Raw genomic sequence first — 13,050 nt, forward strand, 5'->3', positions numbered from 1 at the left:
AGTAAGGAGTGAGGGGTCCCAGACTATGAGAGCCCCGGACTGCGAGAGGGATATCTGACTGCTGGCTTAGGCCCTAGGGGGATCGGGCCTAAGCCGGCAGGCGGACATCCCCCAAGTGGTCCCGGACTGCGAGAGAGTGCAGGACTGTGAGAGGGCGCAGGCCGGGCTAAGGCACTTTCCCCACCCCAGTGCACAAATTTCATGCACCGGGCCTCTAGTGATAACAATAAAAATGAGGGAATTTGTGGTCCGGGCCCTGATGCCATTTGTTGCACCCTGAGAGATCCTGAAAGAGCAAAGTTACTAGTCTATATAACAAAAGCCTAAGCGACCATTACGGTGGAACAACCAGAACGACCGGTCGCTATGAAGTGCACTGACCACCAGGGGGAAGACGCTCAACGCAGGAGCTGCCCCCTGGTGGTCAGTGCGCTCCCACAGGGGTAGTGCTGCTCAGCCAGAAGCCGGGCTCACGACTGGTGAGCGCAACAGCAGGAGCCTCTCCCGCCTCTGCAGCAGTGCTAAGGAGCAGCGAGCGGAGCAGTAAGGAGCAGCGAGCAGGCGGGCGGTAAGGAGCAAGGGGTCCTGGACTGTGAGAAGGTGCAGGCCGGGCTAAGGGCCCCCCCCCCCTCCAGGGCACGAATTTCATGCACTGGGCCTCTAGTTGTAATATAATAACTGATATTTACGTTAATGACTTGAAATAGAAAAAAGTTTAAATGTGTTCTTTATAGTATGTTTACTAAGAAAAATAAAATATAATTAGAATGATTCCTATCTAAAATGTTTAATGGTAAAGTATATTGATATGTCTGTGTATTAAATCTTGATATCTATATGGGAAGTTCAATTATACAGAATAATTATTTTGCTTGAAGAGTCCATGTAACTGAGATTTTACTTTTAGTAGTTGTCAGATCTGTAATATACATGTCTCGTCCTTGTTAAGAAAATTTGACCAGAATGTTAGACTCAGTAGCTGTGGTGCTGTCTCCTGTGTTACATACATATTTACTTAAATACTAACTACAACTTATAAAAATGTAGATTTTCCCCTCAAAATATACCCTCCCTTTTCCCTTTAGAACAAGCCATTTGAGAATGGAAATTAAGTAAAAAGAAATTGTCTTCTTAAACTAATATAAATTTTAAAAATAATTCTTACAAATTAAGAATATAATTTACACTGTTTCATATTTTGGTTAACTTATTTTCAAAATCATTAAGTTGAAAGTTATTTTGCTTGTTTTTTACATGTATTTCTATGCAATTGAGCATTGCTTGCTACAACAAACTATTTTATTTCTTGTAGATCAATGATATAATGAACAGTGCAAAAACTGAACATACAGCTATGAAAGTAACTTCAGTGAAAAACAAACCAGATCTCAAATCATCAACTGATTCTAATGCTGTTTTACATTCACCTTTGGCAACTAATGCTTCTAATCATAATAGTTGTATGGCGGATATGCTAAGGAAAAATGAAGGTAATAAAGATAGTGTTTTAAGTAAAGCTAAAGCTTTTTATAATAACGGTAGGGAATTTTTGAGTGTTTAAAAAAGTAAATGTTACATGGTTTTGATCCATTTTCAAAATAATAATATAACAAACAAATTGACTAGTTAGAGTGATTTGTGATGTCAATTATAAGCACTAAACTGAATAGTAATGAATAATTATGAGCTATGGACTTTAAATAACAATAAAAAATACATTTAAAAATGAAAAAAAAAAGAATTTAAATGAGGAAGCTCTTGTATGACATTTGCAATTGGCCAGTGTGTTTGTACTTGGCCAGTGTGTTCAGTGTCACTATCCTATTGCTCTGTTTTCTTAACATTTATAACTGTTTGATATTATTTATTTTGGGCAGGAAGTTTTTGTCTATCTTGTTCACCTCTATTTTCTTAGCACCCAGATTCATGCCTGGTAAAGTAGTCACTTAGTAAATATTTGTTTAGCAAATAACTGGATTATTTTCAGAAAGATGGTTCATTTATGAGAGCTGTTGCAATCATGGAAAAGCTTATAATTTGGTGATCTTTATATTTAAAATAACTTAATTTGAATATTCTGAAGCCATATGAGATATAAGCATTGCCTCTGATTTTAATATCTAAAATTATTTTATAAATCTCATTCTGATACATCCCTGACATAGGATCATGAGACTTTATTTTCAGTTTGAAAAAATTATGACAGCTGATTAAATTTAATTCCTCTTTAATGATTCAAACTTAGCAAGAGGAATATTCTTTTTATTTCCATTTTTCTTCATAAGTTGATGGCAGATAAAAATATTCAAGGGAAATAATTTCCTATAAGTTTTGTCATTTCATTACTTGTGGAAGAGGAGAGTGCTTTTGTTTTATTGATTTTCTGATGTAAGAAATTATTTGGTCAAAATTATAGAAACTTGGACCTAGATCTCAACTTTAATTTCTTTCTTATAGTGATGTTCTATGTCTGTTTTATAAAGAAGTTTATACTCTTGAAAACATATGAGCTTTGAGATTTCAAAATCTTAATGTACTCTAAATTCTACATTGTAAGGCAGTCTGGATAAAATGAATATTAGGCAAATGGGAAAATCAAAGTAGTTATACATTGACAGTACTTGGCACATCATCGACACTCAAGGGTCTGAGTGAATAGCTAGCTACCCAATCTCAGGTTAACATGAGCAGATTTGGGTCTTTTGTCTGCTGGTTGGAGTAGCTGGTATTTTTCAAGAGTGGAAGAGTGACATGATTAGTGTTTTGTTTTGGAAAGGGCACTCTAGTCTCATCATCAGGAAGAACTATAATAGAAATTGATTGGGAAACTTGTTAGGAAACTTTTAGGACTGAGAGATACATCGAGACTAAAGCAGTGGGTGAGTTGGAGGAAAGACAATACATCATTTTGGAGACTATTAGACTTGAAAACTTGTTGGATATGATAAATAAAAATGAGTTGAACATGACTCCCAGTGTTGGACATTCGATGGATGATGATACTTGTCATCAAGAGAAGAAATATATATAGGAGCAAGTGTGAATTTGACTGTTTTCGAGGCATTTGAGGGACATATGGTAAAGATTTCTAATGGATAGTTGGATACTTAGGTCTGGAGTTTAGGAGGCAGTTCTTGTCTGAAAGTATAAATTTAGAAGTTAAGGGTCTCTAACATGCAAACTTCTCAGCGCAGGGACCCTGTTTGATGTGTTCACTGCTCTAGTTTACAGCACTTGGCACAGTGCCCACGTGTACTTGAGAGAAGTATAATCATGAATGGTAGTTAAAGCACAGGGAAACATGTAAAAGGAGAAGAGGAAAGGCTTAGGAATACCTGCACTTAAAGGGTCATTTGAGGGAGAGAAGCTAGCTGAAGAGATTGAAAGGGGGTTCCTAGCAGGTTAGGAAATGAACCAAAAAGATTGGTATCATGTTTTCCCCTCTGTAGTAGGCATCACAGTTTGTGACTAGTGTATGCATCTCTCTCTCTACCGTGTGACTGTAAGTTCCTGAGATATGGACCATACTTTCTTTGTTTCACCATTATAGAAACAAGCACAAAGTCTGGTAAATAGTAAATCTTCAATATTGTAGAATGAATGAAGATAAGTTATAGAAAGGAGTATATCGTCAGCATAGTTTACATTGCAGAAAGGCGAGGTAACTTAAAATTGAAAATTATCCCTTAGAAATCATTGCTGTCTGCCAGAGCCATTTCATTAAAGTAGGTAGTGTTTTAGAAACCACATTTGGAGAGGGCAGGGAAATAGGGACTGTTCTGAAGGGAATAGTAAGGGGAGAGAGTAACGGGATAACTGCGGGGGCGGGGTCAAGGAAGGTGAGTGTGTGTTTGCTTGAGAGACTTGATAATGTTATGGACTGAGGGCCAAAAACTGGAGAAAAAGAACCTGTAAATTCTGAAGAGAGAGGAATGATTGGTAAGAGGGTCCCAAAATATGGGGGAGGAATGGGACCAGGAAGATAGATTACACTTCCTTAGGAGAGAGGTCAGCTCATCCTCTGAAATGAAGAGAAGATGGAGAGAATGGACACAGTCATACATTCCTTTCTAGTTTAGGGCAGGAGAAGGCACAAAATTGATGGCATTCACGCCTGATGACCTTTATTTTTTCACCTAACATGGGAGTAAGGCCATCTGATGCATCATTTAGTAGAGCTGGAGAACAATGATTCAGTGTTTAGAATGGAAGAGGGAGCTGAGAAGTTGGACATCTGTTTTGGATATTATACACTTTATTTTTCTAAATATTTTCTGCCTAATGGTTAATTAGTATGAGTGACATTTGTGGTGCTCATGTTTATGATTTTAAAATGGGAAAATACCAAGAATTATATGATAAGAACTATAAGATACAACAATTATCTGCAGGTATTATGTTAATAATTGATCTTTTCCCTTTAATTTTAGGTCCTCACACTTCAGCAAATATAGGTGTTCTAAGTAGTTGCCTGGACTTAAGAACAGTAATTCCTGAAACTTCTGTATCCAGTACTGTTTGCAGCGCACAAACTATGGTAACCCAGCAGACCATTAAAACTGAATCATCCAGTACAAATGGGGCAGTTGTTAAAGATGAAACTTCACTAACAACATTCAGTACCAAATCTGAAGGTTTGAAATGTGTTTCACATACTGTATTTTGACCATTTTTATATATAAATTCATCAAGCTTACTTGTTTTAAATAGGAAATGAAATGTGTTTCACATACTGTATTTTGAACCTTTATTTGTATATAAATTTATCAGACTTGTTTCATATGGGAGTTGCATTTCACCTTGGATTGAATTCTGTATAAACATATAAAGCATTTCAATTAAAATGATTATGTAATATACTCTCTGCTGCCTTACATAAAATATTGAAATCAGCACACACTGAAACACAATACCGTGAATATATTCAACAATTTTTTTTTCCTTAGAAAAGATTAGTTCTAGACTATGGAGTAACAATTCTCCCAGCTTGAATGATTTCTGATTTTGTAAATTCTCATTTTTTTTGCAATTAGCAATTGTGTTTCATCTTTGGTAAATATTTGCTGCAGTTATAGCTGGTTATCAAACCCTGGAAAAATCAGCTTTGTGAATTAGTTTGAATTAGAGGGTACATATTTCTAATTATTGTGATTTTTTTCCCCTCTGGCTAATTTGGCATATTTATAAATTATATTTTAATGTGTCTGTTTGATAAGTGATTATATAAGTCTCACCTGATGAATTGTTTAATTTTCAGTTGACGAAACCTGTGCACTGCCTGCAACTAAGATCAGCCGTGTGGAGACACATGCTGCAGCAATGCCGTTTTCTGTAAGTATATGACTTGGAGACAGCGTGTGTTTACAGACGAGTAAATAGCCTTTAAATACTGAGCAGCTTTGACATAAACTCACAGAAAGATTCATGTGTGTCCTCTAGTAATGATTTGACATAGATTGAGAAATAAAGGGTTGAATAGGAAGAATGTTCACAGTAATGATAAGTGAAAAAAGATATATACACACACACAGAAATACATTCATACTGTGGTCCCAATTTTATTAAAAAATACACCTAATACATTCATTTATACATCACATGAGTTCACACACATCCACACTACAATGCTAGATGAATTTTTCTAGGTTGTGGGGCCACAGACAATTTTTACTTTCTTCTTTATGCTTTCTATATTTTTCTATAATGAAATGTGTTACTTTTATAATAATAAATGTGTATGTAGATAAATATATATGTAAATTATATTAATGGTTTTATGAGTAAAAGGATATGTTATGGAACATAAAACTTGAATGACTCTATTGCTAGCTGCTTAATAGGAGAACAACAGAATATTGTGATACTGGGTTAGACATACCTATAGGGTAGCCCAGTGTTCTCTGACATTGGACAATATTATTTGCTACCAAAAGAGAAGCCAGAATGGGTCTGCATGGCACCAAACTTAAAATGCTAGGAAAGTGCCTCGCAAAGATACCAAGATTGTCTTAATTAGGTAAATATAGGGACAATACATGTTTGTGTGCATGTGTGTGCATATGCCTTTTAATTTATTTTTAAATTATCAATCATTTCAACTTTATTGCTATGAGCAAGAGTTTTTATTTGACCTAATATTTACATTTTAGAGTTTTCAATTGTCTATGGTTTTAGTTTTTTTTAAATCATGATTTTACAGATTTTGATCATATATTTACCATCATCAGCTTTTACCTTTACAAAATGTTAAATCCTAGTGTTCTAAGACTCTTCTCAGGGAAGAATTATTAAAGTGAACTTTTTTCTCTTAAATCTATTTTGTCATGCATCAGCCAGAATGGTATTTGTTATTTCATTTGGAGCCAGTTGTTTTATAAAAGTTGTTGAAGAGAGTTTTTACAACTTTAAAAATGAAAACAAGTTCAAAGCTATTCCTTTTTTTAAAGAAAAACCTTAAAGATTCTTGGTTAGTTCACTTTGTCATGTGTGATAGCCTAAATAACAATGTGAATTGTAAGCATGTACCTCTGCTGTTATATATTTAAGACAGAAATAAATAACTGAAGTGCACATTTGTTTTGAGCTTCTGGAAACAGTGTCTCATTTATAAAGAAGATGGCTTAAAAAGGTTAGTTCCAGGGATAAGTATAATTCACTTATCACTAAAAGTAGCTTAAGGTAGAGGAAGTTTATTTGTTTTAAAGCAAGGCAAAAAATGTAAAACTGTTTAATCTGTTCCTCTTTAGTATATATACTAAAGTGTATTCAAATTGCATTTTAGTTTTGAACATTTTTTCTCCTTTTAGGTTTGGAGAATCACAGGTATTTCAAGTGCAAAGATCACTGAATTTCTGCTAGTTGTTTTTGAATCTAGAAATAAGCCAGCTTGGAATGAATTTTTTCTTATTAGCTCCTTTTGGAGCAAGTTGTATTGTCACACTAAAGAGATGACATTTTCTGAGAGAGTCTCTGAAATGACAATGTTCTATAAAACAGCTGGCATTTTAACATACCACTAGTGGATTGGAAAGCATGCTAACTCCAGCGAGGGTGATAGTATACAGAGCTACTGACCTGGAGAATGCCTGTCACTCCCTGTGTTTGAATTGGCATCCCTGTTTCACTGTCAGTTGACCTAATCTCTTAAGAGTTTATTTACTTATGAACTATTAATGTTGTGGTGTTTACCCATATGCCTATTTGTAGATCACTGCATGGAGTTATTAAATCTAGAAATTTATTATATGCTCAATAAGAGTCTTCATAAATTTTTTTTTCTCTGAAATCAGAAAGAGACTTCTTCAAATCCAGTGACCACAACGAAAGCAGGAGAACGACAGTGGTGTGATGTAGGAATTTTTAAAAATAACACAGCGTTGGTGAGCCAGTTTTATTTGCTGCCAAAAGGGAAGCAAAGCATTTCAAAGGTAGCTATTGATGTATTTTCTACACTGTGAGTTATAAGCCTCTAGAATGAGGTGGTATTGTTTTTATGTAACTTTAATTGAAGACACTTGAATGCATGAAATTAGGATCTGTTCACAATCTGTAATTGAGAATTCTATATATCTAGTTATGTTGTATTCTTTTTAAAGGATCTTTCTATAAAATACATCACAAGCAGGTTATTTATTGATTTTTATTTTTTAATCCTCACCCGAGGATATTTTTCCATTGATTTTAGAGAGAGTGGAAGAGAGAGGGAAAGACAGAGAAATATCGATGTGAGAGAAACACATCGATTGGTTTCCTCCTGCATGCGCCCTGACAAGGGCCCGGGCCTGGGAGAAGCCTGCAACCAAGGTATGAGCCCTTGACCGGAATTGAACCCGGGGACCTTTGGTCCACAGGCTGACACTCTATCCACTGAGCCAAACCGGCTAGGGCACAAGCAGGTAATTTAAAAACCTTATACAATCACTGAGCTGGATTTTGAGTCATAAATAATATAGTCTATCCTGTATAGATAAGGATTTTTTGAAATATCTCTAGTTATATTATGTGTTGTGTTTAGAGAATAGAATATTTTTCTTACTCTCAACTTTATTTCTGAATTCACAACTTAAAAAATTTAAAAGCCCCTGTAGGCTAGTGAATACAATTTAAGTTTCCCTTGGTTCTGAAATCCCTTAAAGGAGGACTTCATATATATAAGTGAGACATTTACCCTCTGAGGATTGTGAAACAGATAACAGCGCCAAAGCATACTGAACTAATTTTTATCTGGAATGGTAAATTTCAGAGAGAGAATTGCCAAGAAATAGATTGAATCTCCCCAAGATCTGCACAAATGGTGAATATATCATTTATCATTATATTTTAGTTTTTCTAATATTACTACTGGTGTCCCTCTTTTTCATATTGAATTTTTCCAATTCTTGAAAACAAAATAGAAATCTTGGTTAATAATTTGTTAGTATTATGCCTAATAAAATTTCTGGCTGCAGTTTGATTTCATATGTAAGGAAATACCTATATAAGGCCCTAGCAGCTACTTGTTTTTCCTGAAAGGTAAAAAGAACTTAACATTTAGAATCAATAAACTTGGTTTTGCATGATTAGTTCTAGCACTCAACAGTGTGACCTTGGACAAATCACTCATTTAACCTCTCTGAGACTCAGTTTCCTATGGAGATGACATAGTTCCCTTAAAATGGGATGATGTGTTGGTGCTATATGTTTCACCGAGGTGTAGTAAGAGTTAGGGAGAATATGTAAAAATTATTTGAAAGTTATAAATATTACAATCTTCCCACTTAGATTATGAAATCTAATTATTTAACATTTATTCAGCATGGAGATGAGATGGTTGTTACTTTGTTTATACTGATCCTTAATTTTTGCTACCTATACACTCTTCATGTGCAGAATACCCTTGCACTTCTTTTTGTGATCAGTGATTCTCAGCTGGAAGGGCACTTTTCCTCTGAATACGAATCACCAATTTATGGGCTCTGTTGTTTTGGTGTTGGAGTTCTCATTCCATGTGTGAAAAGGGGGAAATACATAAATGTAGACTAGAACCTTTAAACAATTCATTCTTTAAAAGTTTTGTTTAATTAAAAAATAATTAATTGCACCTTTTCTTTACTTTTGCATATATTGCATTTTAGATAGGAAATGCAGACGTACCTGACTACAGTTTACTTAAGAAACAAGATCTTGTTCCAGGCACAGGATACAGATTCAGGGTTGCTGCTATCAATGGTTGTGGAATAGGCCCTTTCAGCAAAATCAGTGAATTTAAAACTTGTATTCCTGGTTTTCCTGGAGCTCCTTCTGCAGTCAGAATTTCAAAGGTGAGATGTCAGGTTAAGACTTGGTTATGTAAATTATTTGAAACTTTGTACATGAAGTAAAACTGTCAGTAAAGAGATTCTTGTTAGTGTCTAATGAAATGGGAGATATTTAAAAGGGGCGATTAAAAGGTTAAAAGAGTATTTTTTGCTAATCAATCACAATATTTTTAAGGACCAAATTTCAAGTAGAATTACAGCATCTAAAGTAAAGAAAGGGAAATCTGCTATATTTCTTAATATTAATTTTATACTTGTTTATGGAACCAAAGATTTGTGCTAGAAGAATTTAATAGAATACATAAAATTGGATTATATTTTATCCTAAGGTCCTGCCCCTTTAAAATTTTAGAGAAGAAAATGTCTGCTTTCAAGCAAGAAAAATACCTTTCTTGGCATAGGACAAGCAGACAATTAAGCCTAGATATGTTTTTGAAAAGTGGGCATTAATTACACATTGCAGATCCAATTAAGATAGGTTTTTAAAACTCAGCAATAAAAGTTCTAACATCTAATACAAAAAGCATTTTGTATTCTAAAGATAGAATTAACATAGTAGAGAAAACTTCAGAACCTTTACCTGTTTTTTTTTCTCTCCTCTCTTCAAGAATGTTGAGGGTATCCATCTTTCCTGGGAACCTCCAACTTCACCTTCTGGAAATATTTTGGAATATTCAGCCTACTTGGCAATCCGCACAGCACAAATACAAGATAATCCAAGTCAACTTGTTTTTATGAGGATTTATTGTGGTCTTAAGACATCATGTATAGTGACCACTGGGCAACTTGCAAATGCACATATTGATTACACATCCAGACCTGCCATTGTGTTCAGGATATCAGCAAAGAATGAAAAGGGATACGGACCAGCTACGCAAGTTCGGTGGCTTCAAGGTAACAATAAAAAAACACCTTTAAATTGAATTGTTTTTACTAAAGCTATTGTGATTATGATTATTTATTAGTAACTGGTTATGAAGATTTGTCATTTAAAAAGAGTATTCTTTGTATTTCTAGCAGTTATGAATTTGAATTTGTAAGCTGTTCTTAAAATGTATTTGCTCAGTTCTAGATCCAAATAAAAATAGAAAAGTCGCAAAGACTCTCTGAGATTTAGTATATGGATTCTTTGTTATAGTTATAGCTCTTTTGTAAAGGAAAATAGTAAAATTAAGATAAAAGCTAGAAGACATTATTACCCCAATGTATTTTATAAAGGTCATGTAACTCAGTCATCCTAGGGTTATTGAGGAGATTCTAGTAACTGGCTATTGTACAGTGTGCTGTCTTATACCGTAAACATTCCCTACATTGTAAAGGCCCTGTCTATGAGTACGTCCTCTAACTTTATATGATCAGTGATCCTCTAACAACTGTTTTCTATTGGTTAATATTTGTTTTACTGATTTTAGCAGCCATTTGATTTCTTTGTTTATATATAGTTAGCACAGAACTTAATGAAATTAAAAAAGAGGCAAGTTCAGAAACTGCTTTTGAATTTTTATTATTTTTCCAGAATCATGGCAAAATATAATGGGTTTTCTTGATTCATACCAGGGTGATATATTGGAATATATTTTTGGCCAAAGCACTTATCTGGCCCTCAATTTCCTCATTAATAGATGAGGGAGTTTTAAAATTTTACCTTTAAGGTCCCTTTCAGCACTTAAATTCTATATTTTCATCAGAAGTGAAGCATATCCCTGAATATTTTAACATCTGTTTTCATGGCCCTAACTTTACTTTTGCTGAAATTAAAACATTCAAAATTAAAGTGCATGTTCCCCTTATTGCAAAAAGAAAGAAGCACCTTAAAAGGACACAAATTTTGAAATAGTGTTTTAAACATTTGTAAGATTTTTGTAAATGCTCTAAATATTTTATTTTTGCATTGTTTTTACCTCAAAATTGTATAAACTTTTTTACAACTGAAATACAAGCATTAGATAGCTTACTCAGGTTCCATTGCAATCATAAAGATGCAGAGAGGCATTGTGGATACTCTGCTCCAGGTAACCTGTTTTAAACCTTTTAGTAATTTCTGGTTTCACTGCCTATTCAAATCGGGAATAGATACAGAGCAATAATTGCAGAAAAGATATTTCAAACTAAGAACTGCAGTAACTGCAGAGGCACAGGTCTATCTTTTTTATACCTTATAACCTATGCCAGTTTAGGTTGACTGAGTAGCTATGTCCTCCAACTTCATGTATAATGCTCCAAGCAAAGATAGGTTTAATTGTGCAGAATTGATATATATGTATGTTCCAGTTACTAATTTAAAGTGTATAGAATATTTTAATATATAATTTTTGTAAAGAAGTGGGATTTTTATACTACAGTATTTGTAATTAATGTGTCTCACTAATTAAATTTCTCTTGAAGAAAATATGCAAATTGTTAGATGCATACTGAGTGATTTCCAAACTCTAAAGGTAAAATAAATGCACTACTATGGTGTTATTAGAATACCTTTTTTGTGGCTGTATGAATCCTTAATCTTTAAATGTGTATTTTACAAACAATGTTTACAAGGAGCTTCTCTGGTTTGTTAATCCCAGCACCACCCTTGGTGAGAGCTTCATTCTGCATTTGTGTAACTCATATGCTTTGCTTTTTGGCATATGCTTGCTTTTTGCACTAGTAGAATTTTAACTTACCTCATTATTATGTTTGTAATCATTTGTATAGCTTCTATAATGTGACTGATAATAGGCTAAACAAAAACGTAACCAAAGTTAAAATAAATGGTAAGCAATTTTGCACATATTAAATGCTAGGGTTTGTTGTGTATGTGTGCGCGTTTAGTTATAAAGAGTAAGAATGGAAAGTTATAGTAAGTATGTGTATCAGGCCCAATTATTTTAATGACCTTTTTGCTTTATTAGAAAAAGGTCTGGCTTTAAACCCCTTATTCTCTATATTAATTAACAGTTTGTATCTTGAAGCACTTCTCTTAATAATAAGGAATAAGCTGATTTTAAGCAAAGAATGGATTATTTGTTTGAGTATGCACATTTATACCTATTTTGTATTTGATTTAGTTTACTTTGCTTAAATGCTTCTACTGTCCTAGATCAGGAGGTGAATATGAACTTTTGGTTCTAACATCTTATTTTCTAGAGAGAAAGGCATTCTTTTTTTCTGAAAGGATTTGTTAAAATAGCAAATGTTTTTACTTTGAGAATTAGCCCAGAGTTTATCATTTTTTTAGCATTTGTACATTAAATGTTAGTCACATTTATCTCTCTGATAAGTGATTGGTGACTGAAAGATGCCATTGAGAAATCTCTATGGCTTTGACATTAACAGTTAATAAGAGATCTTTGAGCTGTGTGTTCATGACTAGAATGGATTGGGGTAAATAATAAGAGAAACACATTTAGCTTATGATTGGTACATTTCTAAGGTGAGATCCTGTTGAGTAGCAGTGGGCTATGTAATGCAGATATCATAAGAGGATTTACACTTAGTTAAATTAGTTTCTTTACTCCTCCCAGCTGGGTAAGCAATTCAGATGTACAAGTCTTTGTGCCACAGTCCTCTTCCTGGGCTCTGCAACTTTGGTTCATTTATGTAGTAAAAAGATTTTGATGTTGCATGCTCTTCGAATTATGTTTTCTAAAATATTGTATTGGTTTCATTTTAGTTTAGTAAACTGTTTTGGCAATTTAACTAGAAATAGGGTATTATAAACTCACTTTCACCTGCATTTTTTAAAAAATGGAAATAATCTCATTGCATGTATAAGGCC

The 13,050-nt window shown here is 34.0% G+C and overlaps 1 protein-coding gene across 1 annotated transcript in view; it reads left to right on the plus strand.

Annotated features, from left to right (window-relative positions):
- The window catches only part of HCFC2 (host cell factor C2), a 36,971-nt gene extending 24,910 nt beyond the window's left edge, over positions 1-12,061 (plus strand). Inside the window, exons 10-15 of the mRNA XM_081085115.1 lie at positions 1,313-1,490; positions 4,431-4,634; positions 5,258-5,331; positions 7,290-7,427; positions 9,114-9,299; positions 9,905-12,061. Of these exons, the coding sequence (XP_080941241.1) occupies positions 1,313-1,490; positions 4,431-4,634; positions 5,258-5,331; positions 7,290-7,427; positions 9,114-9,299; positions 9,905-10,219 (1,095 nt within the window). The 3' untranslated portion in view covers positions 10,220-12,061. The remainder of the gene's footprint in view (positions 1-1,312; positions 1,491-4,430; positions 4,635-5,257; positions 5,332-7,289; positions 7,428-9,113; positions 9,300-9,904) is intronic.
- Positions 12,062-13,050: the final 989 nt, after the last annotated feature.

Source organism: Myotis nattereri (assembly GCF_964212035.1).
Source record: "Myotis nattereri genome assembly, chromosome: 2".
Lineage (NCBI taxonomy): Eukaryota > Metazoa > Chordata > Mammalia > Chiroptera > Vespertilionidae > Myotis > Myotis nattereri.